Here is a 19546-nt window from a genome sequence, read left to right as displayed (position 1 = left end):
CTCTGCGTGCCGTCATTATTTTACTGGCGCCGTGCAGTCAGCGGTCAAAAAGTTCAAGAAACCGCACACTGACGGGTGTCGCACGTTGGAAGTTGTGACGTGTATTAAGAGCCACAAAATATTTTAAATATTAAAATATTTTAGATGTTACAAGATTGATATTATCTTCATAGAATTACATTTTGAAAATGAACGAACCAAAATAAAATACATTTTAATTAAATACTCATTAAATATTTTCAAAAGCTGAGCCGCATCAGAGGGATCAAAGAGCCGCATGTGGCTCTGGAGCCGTGGGTTGCCGACCCCTGGTTAAGAGGAAGTGCGGGCGTACTGAGCCCGCACTTCCTGAAGCTCACAGGCTAGAAGCTGTGCTTGTTGCATAAACTTTAAATTTGCAACAGTCAATAAATGTCTAGACATGACTCCTCAATGTGCCTCTTAGCTTTGTTTTTGGTCACACCCTGACACTGAGGAGTGTGGTGTGTTCTCCTTGTGTCTGCGTGGGTTTCCTCCGAGTGACTGTCTGTGAGTAGTGTGGTGTGTTCTCCCTGTGTCTGCGTGGGTTTCCTCCGGGTGCTCCAGTTTCCTCCCACAGTCCAAAAACACATGTTGGTAGGTGGATTGGAGACTCAAAAGTGTCTGTAGGTGTGAGTGTTTCCCTGTGAAGGACTGGTGCCCCCTCCAGGATGTGTTCCTGCCTTGCACCCAGTGATTCCAGGCTCTGGACCCACCACGACCCTAAACTGGATAAGGGTCACAGACAATGAATGAATGTCTAAGGTAGACATGGATACTGTATGCAGAGTAAACCACAGTACAATTTTAAAAACTCAAATTCATCACTGTTTGGGGGACTCTTGTATATGACACAAAGGGACATTAAGGCTTTTTTATTTGACCAACTTCCTCTTAGTTACTCAGTCAATAAATGTAATACATAATGTCCACACATACAGAAATTGAACTACTGTATGCTGTGTGGAATAAAAACACAATTTACACAAAAACATTCCAGCAGGTTCTCAGCAAGCCACACACTATGCTGTGAGTGAAATAAATTCTGGAAGAGAGGAGAAAAGGAAGATAATGGAATGCAGCCTCTGAAGAAGGTTAAATAGGGTCTGGATGTCTAGCAAATCACCTTGAGAGCCAGTACCACCACACTAAGAAGAATCGGGCCTATCAACATTCCTTCAAGATTCATTTACAGTGACAGCAAATGAAAAACTCTTAGGAGACACAGGCCTTGTTTTTTTCAGCTAAGGCCACTGTTCATTATTCCACAGAAAGAGACCGGTGGAAATGGTGTCTGAGGAAAAGTTGCAAAACCAAAAATGCTATGAACCAAGAAGGGCATAATTTCACCTTTGCTCAGTGTCCATTTTTATTCTTTCCCTGTCTCTGCAACCCCCACTCTCTCTCTCTCTCTTTGATATATTTCTGTCCCTCTTACACAGTTGTAATCAGTTTCAGCTTACGGTGCACAGAGTGTGTTTGGAGTGTTCAGAGACGGCTTAGTGTGAGCAGAGAATTCAAGGATTGTTCAAAGACTGGTTGGAATTTATGCAAATTCAGGTAAATCAGAGCATGTTAAAGATCACAGAAGTTCATTTATTAAACTGAAATTTAAGCTTTGTGGGGTAGGCCATTATCTTTATAAAGGAATGCTACACAAATAATTAAACTACAAAAATAATGTAACAAGTTTTACAGCGTTATACTTTTGGTCCAGGTTCAATTAATTTTATAGTTTTCATGAAGGTTTTTAATAGAAATGGCTCCGGTAAGAGGTATTAGTCATGATTGTGTTATTCATGCTGTGCACATTATTTTACCGGTCGTAAAAATATGTTGTAATGCTGATTGTGACTGTGTTTGACGCTGTGTTGTAATGTTTTGAGCTGATTGTGGCTGTGTTTGACGCTGTGTTGTAATGTTTTGAGCTGATTGTGGCTGTGTTTGACGCTGTGTTGTAATGTTTTGAGCTGATTGTGGCTGTGTTTGTCGCTGTGTTGTAATGTTTTGAGCTGATTGTGGCTGTGTTTGACGCTGTGTTGTAATGTTTTGAGCTGATTGTGGCTGTGTTTGACGCTGTGTTGTAATGTTTTGAGCTGATTGTGGCTGTGTTTGACGCTGTGTTGTAATGTTTTGAGCTGATTGTGACTGTGTTTGACGCTGTGTTGTAATGTTTTGAGCTGATTGTGACTGTGTTTGTCGCTGTGTTGTAATGTTTTGAGCTGATTGTGGCTGTGTTTGTCGCTGTGTTGTAATGTTTTGAGCTGATTGTGACTGTGTTTGACGCTCACAGTCACAGTGTTTGACGCTGTGTTGTAATGTTTTGAGCTGATTGTGGCTGTTTGTGTCACTGTGTTGTAATGTTTTGAGCTGATTGTGGCTGTGTTTGACGCTGTGTTGTAATGTTTTGTGCTGATTGTGGCTGTGTTTGACGCTGTGTTGTAATGTTTTGAGCTGATTGTGACTGTGTTTGACGCTGTGTTGTAATGTTTTGAGCTTATTGTGACTGTTTGACGCTGTGTTGTAATGTTTTGAGCTGATTGTGGCTGTGTTTGTCACTGTGTTGTAATGTTTTGTGCTGATTGTGGCTGTGTTTGACACTGTGTTGTAATGTTTTGAGCTGATTGTGGCTGTGTTTGTCGCTGTGTTGTAATGTTTTGTGCTGATTGTGGCTGTGTTTGACGCTGTGTTGTAATGTTTTGAGCTGATTGTGGCTGTGTTTGACGCTGTGTTGTAATGTTTTGAGCTGATTGTGGCTGTGTTTGACGCTGTGTTGTAATGTTTTGAGCTGATTGTGGCTGTGTTTGACGCTGTGTTGTAATGTTTTGAGCTGATTGTGGCTGTGTTTGACGCTGTGTTGTAATGTTTTGAGCTGATTGTGGCTGTGTTTGACGCTGTGTTGTAATGTTTTGAGCTGATTGTGACTGTTTGACGCTGTGTTGTAATGTTTTGAGCTGATTGTGGCTGTGTTTGACGCTGTGTTGTAATGTTTTGAGCTGATTGTGGCTGTGTTTGACACTGTGTTGTAATGTTTTGAGCTGATTGTGGCTGTGTTTGACGCTGTGTTGTAATGTTTTGAGCTGATTGTGGCTGTGTTTGACGCTGTGTTGTAATGTTTTGAGCTGATTGTGGCTGTGTTTGACGCTGTGTTGTAATGTTTTGAGCTGATTGTGGCTGTGTTTGACGCTGTGTTGTAATGTTTTGAGCTGATTGTGACTGTTTGACGCTGTGTTGTAATGTTTTGAGCTGATTGTGGCTGTGTTTGACGCTGTGTTGTAATGTTTTGAGCTGATTGTGGCTGTGTTTGACACTGTGTTGTAATGTTTTGAGCTGATTGTGGCTGTTTGACGCTGTGTTGTAATGTTTTGAGCTGATTGTGGCTGTTTGACGCTGTGTTGCAATGTTTTGAGCTGATTGTGGCTGTTTGACGCTGTGTTGTAATGTTTTGAGCTGATTGTGACTGTGTTTGACGCTGTGTTGTAATGTTTTGAGCTGATTGTGGCTGTGTTTGACGCTGTGTTGTAATGTTTTGAGGTGATTGTGACGTGTTTGACGCTGTGTTGTAATGTTTTGAGCTGATTGTGGCTGTGTTTGACGCTGTGTTGTAATGTTTTGAGCTGACTGTGGCTGTGTTTGACGCTGTGTTGTAATGTTTTGAGCTGATTGTGGCTGTGTTTGACGCTGTGTTGTAATGTTTTGAGCTGATTGTGGCTGTGTTTGACGCTGTGTTGTAATGTTTTGAGCTGATTGTGGCTGTGTTTGACGCTGTGTTGTAATGTTTTGAGCTGATTGTGGCTGTGTTTGACGCTGTGTTGTAATGTTTTGAGCTGATTGTGACTGTGTTTGACGCTGTGTTGTAATGTTTTGAGCTGATTGTGACTGTTTGACGCTGTGTTGTAATGTTTTGAGCTGATTGTGGCTGTGTTTGTAGCTGTGTTGTAATGTTTTGAGCTGATTGTGGCTGTGTTTGACGCTGTGTTGTAATGTTTTGAGCTGATTGTGGCTGTGTTTGACGCTGTGTTGTAATGTTTTGAGCTGATTGTGGCTGTGTTTGTCGCTGTGTTGTAATGTTTTGAGCTGATTGTGGCTGTGTTTGACGCTGTGTTGTAATGTTTTGAGCTGATTGTGGCTGTGTTTGACGCTGTGTTGTAATGTTTTGAGCTGATTGTGGCTGTGTTTGACGCTGTGTTGTAATGTTTTGAGCTGATTGTGACTGTGTTTGACGCTGTGTTGTAATGTTTTGAGCTGATTGTGACTGTGTTTGTCGCTGTGTTGTAATGTTTTGAGCTGATTGTGGCTGTGTTTGTCGCTGTGTTGTAATGTTTTGAGCTGATTGTGACTGTGTTTGACGCTCACAGTCACAGTGTTTGACGCTGTGTTGTAATGTTTTGAGCTGATTGTGGCTGTTTGTGTCACTGTGTTGTAATGTTTTGAGCTGATTGTGGCTGTGTTTGACGCTGTGTTGTAATGTTTTGTGCTGATTGTGGCTGTGTTTGACGCTGTGTTGTAATGTTTTGAGCTGATTGTGACTGTGTTTGACGCTGTGTTGTAATGTTTTGAGCTTATTGTGACTGTTTGACGCTGTGTTGTAATGTTTTGAGCTGATTGTGGCTGTGTTTGTCACTGTGTTGTAATGTTTTGTGCTGATTGTGGCTGTGTTTGACACTGTGTTGTAATGTTTTGAGCTGATTGTGGCTGTGTTTGTCGCTGTGTTGTAATGTTTTGTGCTGATTGTGGCTGTGTTTGACGCTGTGTTGTAATGTTTTGAGCTGATTGTGGCTGTGTTTGACGCTGTGTTGTAATGTTTTGAGCTGATTGTGGCTGTGTTTGACGCTGTGTTGTAATGTTTTGAGCTGATTGTGGCTGTGTTTGACGCTGTGTTGTAATGTTTTGAGCTGATTGTGGCTGTGTTTGACGCTGTGTTGTAATGTTTTGAGCTGATTGTGGCTGTGTTTGACGCTGTGTTGTAATGTTTTGAGCTGATTGTGACTGTTTGACGCTGTGTTGTAATGTTTTGAGCTGATTGTGGCTGTGTTTGACGCTGTGTTGTAATGTTTTGAGCTGATTGTGGCTGTGTTTGACACTGTGTTGTAATGTTTTGAGCTGATTGTGGCTGTGTTTGACGCTGTGTTGTAATGTTTTGAGCTGATTGTGGCTGTGTTTGACGCTGTGTTGTAATGTTTTGAGCTGATTGTGGCTGTGTTTGACGCTGTGTTGTAATGTTTTGAGCTGATTGTGGCTGTGTTTGACGCTGTGTTGTAATGTTTTGAGCTGATTGTGACTGTTTGACGCTGTGTTGTAATGTTTTGAGCTGATTGTGGCTGTGTTTGACGCTGTGTTGTAATGTTTTGAGCTGATTGTGGCTGTGTTTGACACTGTGTTGTAATGTTTTGAGCTGATTGTGGCTGTTTGACGCTGTGTTGTAATGTTTTGAGCTGATTGTGGCTGTTTGACGCTGTGTTGCAATGTTTTGAGCTGATTGTGGCTGTTTGACGCTGTGTTGTAATGTTTTGAGCTGATTGTGACTGTGTTTGACGCTGTGTTGTAATGTTTTGAGCTGATTGTGGCTGTGTTTGACGCTGTGTTGTAATGTTTTGAGGTGATTGTGACGTGTTTGACGCTGTGTTGTAATGTTTTGAGCTGATTGTGGCTGTGTTTGACGCTGTGTTGTAATGTTTTGAGCTGACTGTGGCTGTGTTTGACGCTGTGTTGTAATGTTTTGAGCTGATTGTGGCTGTGTTTGACGCTGTGTTGTAATGTTTTGAGCTGATTGTGGCTGTGTTTGACGCTGTGTTGTAATGTTTTGAGCTGATTGTGGCTGTGTTTGACGCTGTGTTGTAATGTTTTGAGCTGATTGTGGCTGTGTTTGACGCTGTGTTGTAATGTTTTGAGCTGATTGTGACTGTGTTTGACGCTGTGTTGTAATGTTTTGAGCTGATTGTGACTGTTTGACGCTGTGTTGTAATGTTTTGAGCTGATTGTGGCTGTGTTTGTAGCTGTGTTGTAATGTTTTGAGCTGATTGTGGCTGTGTTTGACGCTGTGTTGTAATGTTTTGAGCTGATTGTGGCTGTGTTTGACGCTGTGTTGTAATGTTTTGAGCTTATTGTGACTGTGTTTGACGCTGTGTTGTAATGTTTTGAGCTGATTGTGACTGTTTGACGCTGTGTTGTAATGTTTTGAGCTGATTGTGGCTGTGTTTGTCACTGTGTTGTAATGTTTTGTGCTGATTGTGGCTGTGTTTGACGCTGTGTTGTAATGTTTTGAGCTGATTGTGGCTGTGTTTGACGCTGTGTTGTAATGTTTTGAGCTGATTGTGACTGTGTTTGACGCTGTGTTGTAATGTTTTGAGCTGATTGTGACTGTTTGACGCTGTGTTGTAATGTTTTGAGCTGATTGTGGCTGTGTTTGTCGCTGTGTTGTAATGTTTTGAGCTGATTGTGGCTGTGTTTGACGCTGTGTTGTAATGTTTTGAGCTGATTGTGGCTGTGTTTGACGCTGTGTTGTAATGTTTTGAGCTGATTGTGGCTGTGTTTGACGCTGTGTTGTAATGTTTTGAGCTGATTGTGGCGGTGTTTGACGCTGTGTTGTAATGTTTTGAGCTGATTGTGGCGGTGTTTGACGCTGTGTTGTAATGTTTTGAGCTGATTGTGGCGGTGTTTGACGCTGTGTTGTAATGTTTTGAGCTGATTGTGGCTGTTTGACACTGTTGTAATGTTTTGAGCTGATTGTGGCTGTGTTTGACGCTGTGTTGTAATGTTTTGAGCTGATTGTGGCTGTGTTTGACGCTGTGTTGTAATGTTTTGAGCTGATTGTGGCTGTTTGACGCTGTGTTGTAATGTTTTGAGCTGATTGTGGCTGTTTGACGCTGTGTTGTAATGTTTTGAGCTGATTGTGGCTGTTTGACGCTGTGTTGTAATGTTTTGAGCTGATTGTGGCTGTTTGACGCTGTGTTGCAATGTTTTGAGCTGATTGTGGCTGTTTGACGCTGTGTTGTAATGTTTTGTGCTGATTGTGACTGTGTTTGACGCTGTGTTGTAATGTTTTGAGCTGATTGTGGCTGTGTTTGACGCTGTGTTGTAATGTTTTGAGGTGATTGTGACGTGTTTGACGCTGTGTTGTAATGTTTTGAGCTGATTGTGGCTGTGTTTGACGCTGTGTTGTAATGTTTTGAGCTGATTGTGGCTGTGTTTGACGCTGTGTTGTAATGTTTTGAGCTGATTGTGGCTGTGTTTGACGCTGTGTTGTAATGTTTTGAGCTGATTGTGGCTGTGTTTGACGCTGTGTTGTAATGTTTTGAGCTGATTGTGGCTGTGTTTGACGCTGTGTTGTAATGTTTTGAGCTGATTGTGGCTTTATTTAATGCTGTGTTTTGCACAGGAGCAAGTAACTGTGGCTGTGTCTGACCTGGAGAGATGGGAGAGTTTAGGTACGAGACTCCTTCAGCATCCGAGCTGCAGAGACTTCTTTGGATCAAACCTGGCTCTAGTGGTCATCTGGATGAGGTCAGGCCCAGGATCTACATTGGAGACATGTGAGTGTTTAGAGTGCCACTCAGACAACACACAGCGACAATGAGAGGTATTTGTAGGACTTAAGACAATGCTGTCTGTTACTTGTTAGCTACATTATACTTGTAATGTCTGTTACAGACAAGTTTGAATTCTTTGATGATCTGGTACTGGAATATCACAAACACAACATCATCATCACTGTCACGCAAAAATATTGCATTTAAGTTAGAATTAGAATCATTTTATTGTCTTTTTGTTCTCCGCATTTAAAATTTGGTCTCCACATTTAACCCAGTCTGGGCAGTGAAACATACATTTACACACACACACACACACACTAGTGAACACTAGGGGGCAGTGCCCGGAGCGGTGGGCAGCCTTAGCCATGGCGCCTGGGAAGCAGTTGGTAGTTAGGGGCCTTGCTGAAGGGAACAGTCATTACAGGCTAGCTCTTGGGATCCAACTGGCAACCTTCCGGTTACACACCCTATGTCTATGTCTATGTCTATGTACCATATGGCTAAAGATGGTACCATATGGCTAAAGATGCAAATTGGCATGCCCTTTTAGTCAACCCTGGTGTTTTATTCTGTACAAATCATTTAGCATCGGTTGAGTTTGTTGCTTTGTGTATGGGGGAAGGTAGTTGTATCACTGACATCCCTGTGCTCTGTGTGTGGTCGGTGTGCTCTGGGTTTTGGGGGGGGGGGGGTGTACTGACTAAAAACAGGGTCGTACACTACAAGATGTACGATTTTTTTTAATGAATAGCTTAGAGGAGCACACTGCTTTCTAACTCCAGGTTCTATTGCGCATTTTAACATGTTCATAAAAAGGAGAAAAAAACAGCTGACTTTTACTGCTGCACAGAGAAAGTGTCTTAATCTCAAATGCCTCCTTCCACCCTATGTAGTGCACAGTGAAGGTCAAAATAACGGCTACTGTCACTAATGTAATGCACTTTATGTAGAATTATAAAACTGTTTAAACTGTTTCACATCTTCCATTTGAAATGGTATCCTGTCTGTGTAGTATCTGAGAAGTGCACTAGCTACGTAAGGAGTATGGTGCTATTTCGGATGCACCACAAGCTGCGCTGTTTTGCTGCGCTGACGGTGATGGAGGAGAAGCATTGCGTACAGGCAATACATTTCAGATTTGATCATTTCACATTCATGTTAGACACACATATGAAAGTGACTCAGATGTAATTTGAAATGATTTGACAAGTTTACACTGCCCTGAAAATATCAGATCTGAGTCACATTAAGGCAAAAAAGTCAGATTTGTGTCATTTCATTCTGATAATGTGAACACGTGTGCATTAGGACACCTTACATTGTCATGTATATATATCTATATAACTATGGCATGCATTCTGAAATATAGTTCACGCCTTAAACACATTATCAGTTTATTTATATTGCAGTAATGTTTCAGGATCAATCAGAAGTGTCCATGTAAACTGTTATTTTTTAGGTGCGCGGCCAAAGACAAGCACCTGTTGAAAGGCCTGAACATCACTCATGTTCTGAACGCAGCTCACGGGAAATACAACGTCAACACGGGGCCCGGCTTCTACAGAGACACCAACATCAGCTACTGCGGTGTGGAGGCCTTCGACATGCCGTCCTTCGACATCAGCGCCTTCTTCTACTCGTCCGCCAAGTTCATCCGGAACGCCCTGAGCTCTGGGGGTGAGGGACACGCGCCGGACAATTTACAGGAAACACCGGTCACATGGCGGACACTTTACAGGAAACACATGCCACGCGCCGGACACTTTACAGGAAACACATGCCACGCGCCGGACACTTTACAGGAAACACATGCCACGCGCCGGACACTTTAAAGGAAACACCGGCCACGCGCCGGACACTTTACAGGAAACACCGGTCACGCGCCAGACACTCTACAGGAAACACATGCCACGCGCCGGACACTTTACAGGAAACACCGGTCACGCGCCAGACACTTTAAAGGAAACACATGCCACGCGCCGGACACTTTACAGGAAACACATGCCACGCGCCGGACACTTTACAGGAAACACCGGCCACGCGCTGGCCACTTTACAGGAAACACCGGCCACGCGCTGGCCACTTTACAGGAACACATGCCACGCGCCGGACACTTTACAGGAAACACCGGCCACGCGCTGGCCACTTTACAGGAACACCTGCCACGCGTCGGACACTTTACAGGAAACACCGGCCACGCGCCGGACACTTTACAAGACACACCGGCCACGCGGCGGACACTTTACAGGAAACACCGGTCATGCGCCGGACACTTTACAGGAAACACCGGTCACGCGCCGGACACTTTACAGGAAACACCGGCCATGCGCCGGCCACTTTACAGGAAACACCGGCCACGCGCCGGACACTTTACAGGACACACCGGCCACTGGCCGGACACTTTACAGGACACACCGGCCACGCGCTGGACACTTTACAGGACACACCGGTCATGCGCCAGACACTTTACAGGACACACCGGCCACGTACCGGACACGTTACAGGAAACACCGGCCATGCACGTGGACACTTTACCAGAAACACCCACCACTCATTACCCCATTCACCACAGAGAGCTCAGAGAACCTCTATTGTCCTGATACACTTTGGTCTGTGAACTATTGCCAGCACAGAGGTGACAATATTGACACGTTAGAGTGTGCGTGTGTTTGTGTGTATGTCTGTGTTTAATTGAAGTACAAATTGTGTGTTTTTGTGCAGGTAAAGTGTTTGTGCACTGTGCGATGGGCCTGAGTCGGTCGTCCACGCTGGTGTTAGCGTATCTGATGATCCACGAGAACATGACTCTGGTGGAGGCCATTAAATCTGTGGCAGAGAACAGGAACATCTGCCCAAACTCAGGGTTCATGGAGCAGCTCCGGCAGCTGGACAAACAGCTACATTACCAGGGCAGCGCCACCTAGATGTGAACCACTGCAACAACCATCTCCAACCATCTAATCTAACTTAACTTTTCTGAATTTGTGTCTTTTACAGGAAATTTTAACACCATGAAAAGAGTAGCTGAAAAGGTCAGACTTCACAAAAAGTACAGAGAGAGACAAGGTTTCACAAAGCCCCAGCACTCACAGATTTAAAGAGTCACACAGAAAAATAAACGGCTAGATACAGCTACCATTACAACTTAATGTTTATTTAAAAATAAAAGGACTAAACATTTCTTTTTAACTTTTCCAGCAATATTAGCTAGTTTAAGCCCTAGCTAAGTCTCAGGTTTACGCTTTAGAATAAAGGGGATTAAGATTAGCTTTAGGTGTTAGCTTAGAGTTAGCTACAGCGCTAACCAAGGTCAATGAGAGTATATTGTCATTTGCACAGTAAGGAACAGGTTTCCGTGTACAATGAAATTCTTTCTTTGCTCCTCACCAAGAATGCCAAATGGAAAAGAAAATGCAATGAATAACTAAATAACTAGTAAAGTTCAAAGTTCAATGAGATATATACAGAAGTGAGCTAGGGTTGCTCTGTACCATGCTCTGTAGTTAGCTAACACACAGTGAAAATGTTCTTTTAACTTATTTGTATTTATATTTTAACCATGATTTTGTCAAAAATACAGCATCTTTAGTAAGAACAATTTAATTTTATCTTGATGTTAAAGTATAGTTTAATTTTATCACAATAAAGTAGCAAACTAAATTAACGACGGTGATTATTTCTGGTTTAACATGTTTTTATATAAAATGTAACACGAGCCACTGGGTTTCAATGTAACATCTTCTTCGTGCAGAAGTGAAGCACTCTGCCGAGAGACGAATCTCCAGAATCTGCTGCTGTGTGGCAGGATGAGGGATAGATATGAGCTGCGTGTGCTTGTTTTTACTGAAAGTGTTTAATGCTCTAAATATTTAACGTGTCTTTCTAATCCTCCAGAACGTGTAATATATTCTTGTGATTGTAGTGCAATAAACACGCTGTCCACTATGTGCTCCTGGTTGAATAAAAACCACACACACACTTTAAAGAATGATCTCACTGTGTTTGATATAAGTAAAAAAAGAAATGCGGCTTTTGTAGCAGCACTTTTTCCTATTCCTCAGTTAAAATAGAGTCTTTAAAAGTTAACTCACTGATGCAGTGTCAGTTTGGAAAAAGTTGGACTATTCCACTTACTGCTGGGGAAGAGAGTTTAAACAAGGTCAGTGTGTACAACACGACTTATTAAAACAACTCTTACAACACTCTCTAAGCTGCTCTTGTCAAACACATTCTCTTTGTTTTAAACTGATGTGTCTCGGGGCGGCACGGTGGTGCAGCAGTTAGGTGTCGCAGTCACACAGCTCCAGGGACTGTGTGGGTTTCCTCCGGGTGACTGTCTGTGAGGAGTTGGTGTGTTCTCCCTGTGTCTGCGTGGGTTTCCTCCGGGTGACTGTCTGTGAGGAGTTGGTGTGTTCTCTCTGTGTCTGCGTGGGTTTCCTCCGGGTGACTGTCTGTGAGGAGTGTGGTGTGTTCTCTCTGTGTCTGCCTGGGTTTCCTCCGGGTGACTGTCTGTGAGGAGTGTGGTGTGTTCTCTCTGTGTCTGCGTGGGTTTCCTCCGGGTGACTGTCTGTGAGGAGTTGGTGTGTTCTCTCTGTGTCTGCGTAGGTTTCCTCCGGGTGACTGTCTGTGAGGAGTGTGGTGTGTTCTCCTTGTGTCTGCCTGGGTTTCCTCCGGGTGACTGTCTGTGAGGAGTGTGGTGTGTTCTCTCTGTGTCTGCGTGGGTTTCCTCCGGGTGACTGTCTGTGAGGAGTTGGTGTGTTCTCTCTGTGTCTGCGTGGGTTTCCTCCGGGTGACTGTCTGTGAGGAGTGTGGTGTGTTCTCCTTGTGTCTGCCTGGGTTTCCTCCGGGTGACTGTCTGTGAGGAGTGTGGTGTGTTCTCTCTGTGTCTGCGTGGGTTTCCTCCGGGTGACTGTCTGTGAGGAGTTGGTGTGTTCTCTCTGTGTCTGCGTGGGTTTCCTCCGGGTGACTGTCTGTGAGGAGTGTGGTGTGTTCTCCTTGTGTCTGCCTGGGTTTCCTCCGGGTGACTGTCTGTGAGGAGTGTGGTGTGTTCTCCCTGTGTCTGCATGGGTTTCCTCCGGGGCTCTGGTTTCCTCCCACTGCCCAAAAACACACGTTGGTAGGTGGATTGACTCTGAAGGTCATCTCTGGAATGTGTGCTGTTTTTTTATCTTTAGAATTCAGTTCAAGATATAGATATCAATCACAGTGGACCAGCAGGTAGCGTCTCTGTCAGCCCCAGGACGTCTGGTCCCATTCACCTCCACTGTCTCTGTGTTTACTGTTACCCTGAGGACTCTGGAGAAATCTGGAAAAGTAGGTGGAATTCCCCTTAGGAGTGTGGGGTAGTACACTTCTCTCTGAATATAAACACATTCTCAGCTGTCAGTGGGAATGTGCTGCTCAGCACACACACACACACACACACAGACAGAGAGGACAGAGCCGCAGCTGTTAAGGTAAATACTCTTCTGTGCCTTTCTCCTACACTTGATACTTATTAAACGTCCTGGGCTTGAATGGGGTTCTAGATAAAGCCTGTAACTGAAAAGACTCCTAAAATACAGTGGAATCTAATGGACAACAGAGGTTCTCCTCTGGCACCACTTAAAGAACCCATTTAGGCTCAGATGAGGAGGTTTGTGTTCAGTAGTTTACTGGCTGTGTCCACGTACTTCCCTCAGAGCACCTTTGGGTCACATGGGGAGCACTTAAAGTGTGACACCAAACAACCAGTGGATTATTCTGCAGTGTTTAAAGCAGAAGGATGTAAATGTGAGGTTGGTTTTATTGTAAAATAGCTTCTAATAAAAAAAAAAACACTTTCTTTTGGCCAGAAGTGTAATATCAGGTGTACAAGGTGTTTTTGTGGAGTGTAGATCTGTAATTCAAATCATCCTCTGCTCTTTTCTCATTTTACAGCAACTGTGTGTCGTATTAAAATCACATTTTTATTTACACAAAAATAACCTCGAAACACAGTGTTAATGCGCTCGTGTTGAATGAAATTACAATATTACATTACACACTAACATTTTAAAACTTAGCTGTACCCTGATGATAACAGTGAACCCAGTAAACATTTAGCCGTTGAGTCAACGTTGAAATAACGTAATGACTGCCGTCGAATCAACGTTCTCTTAAGGTTGAAAATGAAAGTTGAAAAGACGTCCAAACACAGACATTGAAAAGACGACTATTAGACGTATTTTGGACGTCCATTGACGTTATTAATTGGTCCTGAAATAAATTACTTGTATAAAACGCATTTTGGACGTCCACTGACGTTATCGATTGGTCACCACTTAACTAACTTATTAAGATGGATTTTGGACGTCCATTGACATTTAAAATATGTCCTTGACGGACAGACTACGTCCAAGGACGTTCCTTACCCAGTAAACAAGGAACGTCCCTGGATGTTCAAAATAGGTCTAAAAGTAGTCTGTCCGTCAAGGACATATTTTAAACGTCAATGGACGTCCAAAATCCATCTTAATAAGTTAGTTAAGTGGTGACCAATCGATAACGTCAGTGGACGTCCAAAATGCGTTTTATACAAGTAATTTATTTCGGGACCGATTAATAACGTCAACGGACGTCCAAAATACGTCTAATAGTCGTCTTTTCAATGTCTGTGTTTGGACGTCTTTTCAACTTTCATTTTCAACCTTAAGAGAACGTTGATTAGACGGCAGTCATTATGCTATTTCAACGTTGACTCAACGGCTAAATGTTTACTGGGTATTTACTGGGAAACGTCCACTGATATAAAATCAGATGTGTCAGATATTGTTAGTGCATTCCGGCAGCAACCACATCGTGTTGAGGCCTAAACTCTGCTAAATTAACCCAGTCCAGCAGAGGAGGACTCTACCAGACGGTGTTTAATCTGCTGCAGAGACAATGGACGGATCTGAAGGTGGAGATCAGACGTCTGAGTACGTGACTCCGCCCACCTGTGAGCTGCTGGATCTGCTGTTAAAGAATCGACGACGTTCCGACTCCTTTAATGAAGTCTGGCCCAACATCATCATCTCTGACGCGTACGTACAGAGACCAAACACGAACTCTGATATTCCCCTTTCACCCAAATGAACCGCTTTAAAACACAATCATTCCGTTTTTAATTTTCAGATTAATGTTTAAAACGGCAACTCTGACTCTGGAAATGTTTGGACCTGATTCTCAGGACATTTTCCAGAGCTCATTTGTGAAAACGTCTGTTCACAGGGCCCCGGTCAGGAGTGGGTGGAGTTATTTCTCCATCTGCACCTCCTCCATGTTCCACTCTGATTTAATTTTATACGTCTGACTCCGCCCACAATTTCTGTCCTAAACACAGTGGGTGGAGCCATAGCCTCTAATCCACTGCAGTAACACTCCATCATCCGCCGCACACCTCCATCACATCATTCTACCATCTCCAACCAATCAGCACGCTCCATTTACTCCACAGTTGATTTCCTTAACTCTCAGATCTATTATTCAGTTTGGACAGAAGGGGGAAGTTGCTTCAAACTCCACCTGTGAGTGCAGCCATTGGCTCATGAGCCACTGATCTTCATCTTTTATCTAAGGAAACTCTGCGCTGATGCTGATTAATCAACTGCGCTCAAAACTGAGATCAGCTCTAGCTTTTACACAACTCTGATCAATAACGGCCAGTGTCTTTGATGCAAAGCACTGAATAAACCTCCTTTTGGAGCAGGTACTAAACTAGTGTGAGGTGCACCACCTTGTGAAGAAGTTTAAACTGAGAGTGAGTGCGTTACAACCAGTTCCCTACAGGGCTGCACTGACCTGATATATCATAGATATATATACACTAACACAACTCGTAGGGTTTTGTGTGTGTGTGTGTGTGTGTGTGTGTGTGTGTGTGTTTATTAGGCGGACAGCGAAGGACCTTAAGCTGCTGAAGGATTTGGGAGTAACTCACATAGTGAACGCTGCAGACGGACCGTCCCACATTCACACCGGCGCTGACTTTTACACACACTCTCACACACACATCCAGTATCATGGAGTGGAGGCTCCGGACAGCAGAGACTTCAACATCGCCCACTTCTTCGACTCCACTGCACACTTCATTCATACCGCAGTCACCCAGCAGTGTAAGAGCACCACACACGCACACACACATTTACTTATTATTATTATTATGAAACCATATTCTTATGATCCCTATAGAAAAGCACTGACCAATAGAATGGGATGCTCTGGAGCAGTTGCACATGAGCCCAGGGTCAACATACCTAGTGCCAAGACTCGGCTAAACTCCTGAAAATAAAGGTGCTACAAAGGGTTCTTTGAGCAATAGAGCAGTTATAGCCATAGAGCAGTTGTCAGGAACAGTGGCCGCTGTCCGATCTGGACCTGAACCTGTAGCTGATAAACTAGTAAGTGTTGTTTAACGGTGAACAGAGTGTGTGTTTGAAGCGGTGTGACTCTTCTTGTCGTTACGGTTCAGGTTTAACGCTCCAGGAAACTCACAGACCAATCACGTGTTTCTGCATATCACATGTGAGGCTACTAAGCCAACCAGATATGTGCATTATGATGAGGGCTGTGACTCCAGTGAGTGACACACACAGGGCAGGGTCCAGACGCCGCTGTCCTGGGGCCAGTAAAAACAGCCCAAGGGACGAGATAAAAGCTCTTTTGGGACACTTTCCGGACGACAGTGTTGTGTGAATTAAAACCAGAAACTCTAATAGAAACTCCCACGCAGACACAGGGAGAACACACCACACTCCTCACAGACAGTCACCAGGAGGAAACCCACGCGGCCACAGAGAGAACACACCACACTCCTCACAGACAGTCACCCGGAGGAAACCCACGCGGACAGAGGGAGAACACACCACACTCCTCACAGACAGTCACCCGGAGGCAACCCACGCAGACACAGGGAGAACACACCACACTCCTCACAGACAGTCACCCGGAGGAAACCCACGCAGACACAGGGAGAACACACCACACTCCTCACAGACAGTCACCAGGAGGAAACCCACGCAGACACAGGGAGAACACACCACACTCCTCACAGACAGTCACCAGGAGGAAACCCACGCAGACACAGGGAGAACACACCACACTCCTCACAGACAGTCACCAGGAGGAAACCCACGCGGCCACAGAGAGAACACACCACACTCCTCACAGACAGTCACCCGGAGGAAACCCACGCGGACAGAGGGAGAACACACCACACTCCTCACAGACAGTCACCCGGAGGCAACCCACGCAGACACAGGGAGAACACACCACACTCCTCACAGACAGTCACCCGGAGGAAACCCACGCAGACACAGGGAGAACACACCACACTCCTCACAGACAGTCACCAGGAGGAAACACACGCAGACACAGGGAGAACACACCACACTCCTCATAGACAGTCACCCGGAGGAAACCCACACAGACACAGAGAGAACACACCACACTCCTCACAGACAGTCACCCGGAGGAAACCCACGTGGACAGAGGGAGAACACACCACACTCCTCACAGACAGTCACCCGGAGGCAACCCACGCAGACACAGGGAGAACACACCACACTCCTCACAGACAGTCACCCGGAGGAAACCCACGCGGACACAGGGAGAACACACCACACTCCTCACAGACAGTCACCCGGAGGAAACCCATGCAGACACACTCTTGATTAACCCCTTCACTTCAGGAGAAACCTGTGACTGTCCGTACACTTTCCTCCTTATTGTAAGTGTGTGTGTGTGTGTGTGTGTTATTCAGCAGGTAAAGTGCTAGTTCACTGTGCCCGGGGAATAAGTCGGTCTGCCACCCTGGTGCTGGCGTATCTGATGATTTTCGAGGGTCTTACGCTGTCCGAGGCCATCGTGGCTGTGAGGTCACACCGGAGTATTCTGCCCAACGCTGGCTTCCTGCAGCAGCTCAGAGAACTGGACACTCAGCTCACACAGCAAAGACAACACAGCAGCGCTCACTCTGATCCCTCTCTTCCACAATAAACAGATTGTTATTTTATTATTGTTCACCTGTTTATAGCTTTTAATCGTCACCTGTGAAATGCTTCCCTTCAGTGAAATAAGAGAAATCAATAATGAATTGTCTTTAAGCCCAACGTTCCTGTCATTACTCTGTAAATTAAAACATGGTAACACTTTAAATTGCAGCTCACTAATTACTGGGTGAGAACTGAGTATGTACCTGTTAAATAAGCCATAAATAACGTCCTGAACCTAATGAATACAGAGCACAATGAAACTCTGCTAGTGTCTGTACTGAAAGTACCTGACCATGTCCTTCTCTGTAGGTGCATTGTAAATAATGTTAAATGCAGCTCAGGGCCGTCACTAGGGATGAATGATCAGGGGCTGAGGTGTAACCAGGGGGTTTGGGGTAACTGCCTCATAGCAGTAAATTTCTTTGACGAGGTACAGATTAAACAAAGCCACAAGGAGAGGCTTCTTTTACAGAACACTTTTTGAATATCCATCTACAGGTAGAAACACAAAACTGAGTTGTGAGCAACTATTAACTGATTATCTACAGGTGTCTGTAAAGTACACAGTTGTAACGTCAGGAAAGAACGTAAACATCAGCTCGGTCGGATCTAAACACTGCAGAGTTTAACACAGGAACATTTTTAACTGGGTTTTTCAGCAGCGTCCTTTACCTTCATCAATAAACATGGTTTCATCTGCTACATAACGCTATGTATCTAACAATGTCCATGATGCAACTAAATACAGACTTTATGAACAAGCCTAAAGTGCCTCTGCAGCCATGCCAAATGCCAAGTGTGGGCCGGAGGGGTATAACGCCCTCTGGGAGTGGGCTTTTTGTGTGCAACTGTGTAAATGTTTTGAGGAGATTGTGTGAGTGTGTGTGTGTGTACAAACTGGGTCAGAGTCCTATAAATAGGCCCAAAAATGACTCCAGCAATGAAACTCAAAACACACACACACACACACACACACAGCTGAGCTGTGTAGCAAGAAGACAACAACAGAAACTTGACCGAATCCGAGGTGAGTTCCAGCACCTTCACCTGCTTATCTACTTCAGATAGGGAGGTAAACACAAAGCAGGATTTCTCAGTTTAGCTCAACTCAGCTTAACCTGAAATCCAGCAGGGGTGTGTGTGTGTGTGTGTGTGTGTGTGTGTGTGTTTTGAGTTTCATAACTGTAAGCTAGAACCACAAAATTTTGCAGGATTGTGGAAAGTGTACCCAACAATATGTGCTTCTGCTTTTTTTTGACCCAGCTGATGTATGGTGGCCCAGTGGGGACTGTTTATTTTTATATATAGAATATAAATGGTGTAATATCACTCTATAACCCACACCCTAGGATTAAATCTAGAGAGGATCACATTAAATCAGAGGGGGTTCAAGACGTGCCTGAGCTCACTGCTAAACAGTCATTGTAGTAATTGTCTGTATAAAACACAGTTTATGAGGAACACCATTTACCAAGAATAACACAAAACCAATACTCACATCACCACTGGCCAAAAAAACCACAGTGTTTGTAAGAAGTCTTGGATGCCATTGGTTGGTACACACAGAGTCTATAGGAAAATTAGTTAAATCAGTCCCACAGTCATATCCAAAGTCTCTGGAAGCTGAAATTAAAGTAAGTCCTTTACACCCCAATCTCCCTCGCTGTATACAACAAACCAACACTGTGGAAACCCCAGTGGACCCCATAAGCCCCTCGACCAAATCATAAGCATAGTATCATAAAGTATTTGATAACATCTGCAGGTAGGCACTGATTCGACATGTAAGGGGGCAGCTGTGGCTTGGTACCGGAAGGTGAGTGTGAGTGTGTTTTCACTGCTCCTAATCACTAGTGATTGTGTGTTCACTGTCCCTAATCACTAGTGTGAGAGTGTCTTCACTGTCCCTAATCACTAGTGTGAGAGTGTTCACTGTCCATAATCACTAGGGTGAGAGGGTGTTCACTGTCCCTAATCACTGGTGTGAGTGTGTGTTCTCTGTCC

General features: G+C 44.3%; 2 protein-coding genes across 2 annotated transcripts; both read left to right on the top strand.

Annotated features, from left to right (window-relative positions):
- Positions 1-1475: 1475 nt before the first annotated feature.
- LOC136691317 (dual specificity phosphatase 29-like) lies at positions 1476-10741 on the top strand. Its single transcript, XM_066663826.1, has 4 exons — positions 1476-1578; positions 7397-7550; positions 9010-9227; positions 10272-10741. Exons 2-4 carry the CDS (start codon positions 7432-7434, stop codon positions 10472-10474), a joined length of 540 nt encoding a protein of 179 aa, XP_066519923.1. The 5' UTR covers positions 1476-1578; positions 7397-7431; the 3' UTR covers positions 10475-10741.
- Positions 10742-12982: 2241 nt separating this feature from the next.
- Positions 12983-17546, top strand: LOC136690886 (dual specificity phosphatase 29-like). The gene is made up of 4 exons (XM_066662945.1): positions 12983-13006; positions 14449-14593; positions 15441-15664; positions 17311-17546. The coding sequence occupies exons 2-4, from the start codon at positions 14454-14456 to the stop codon at positions 17544-17546; spliced, it is 600 nt and encodes a 199-aa protein (XP_066519042.1). The 5' UTR covers positions 12983-13006; positions 14449-14453.
- The last annotated feature ends 2000 nt before the right edge of the window (positions 17547-19546 follow it).

This window comes from Hoplias malabaricus, chromosome 3, assembly GCF_029633855.1.
Source record: "Hoplias malabaricus isolate fHopMal1 chromosome 3, fHopMal1.hap1, whole genome shotgun sequence".
In the NCBI taxonomy this organism is placed as follows: Eukaryota; Metazoa; Chordata; class Actinopteri; order Characiformes; family Erythrinidae; genus Hoplias; species Hoplias malabaricus.
Note: the sequence above shows the minus strand (reverse complement) of the source record. Positions and strands in the feature narration are given on the sequence as shown.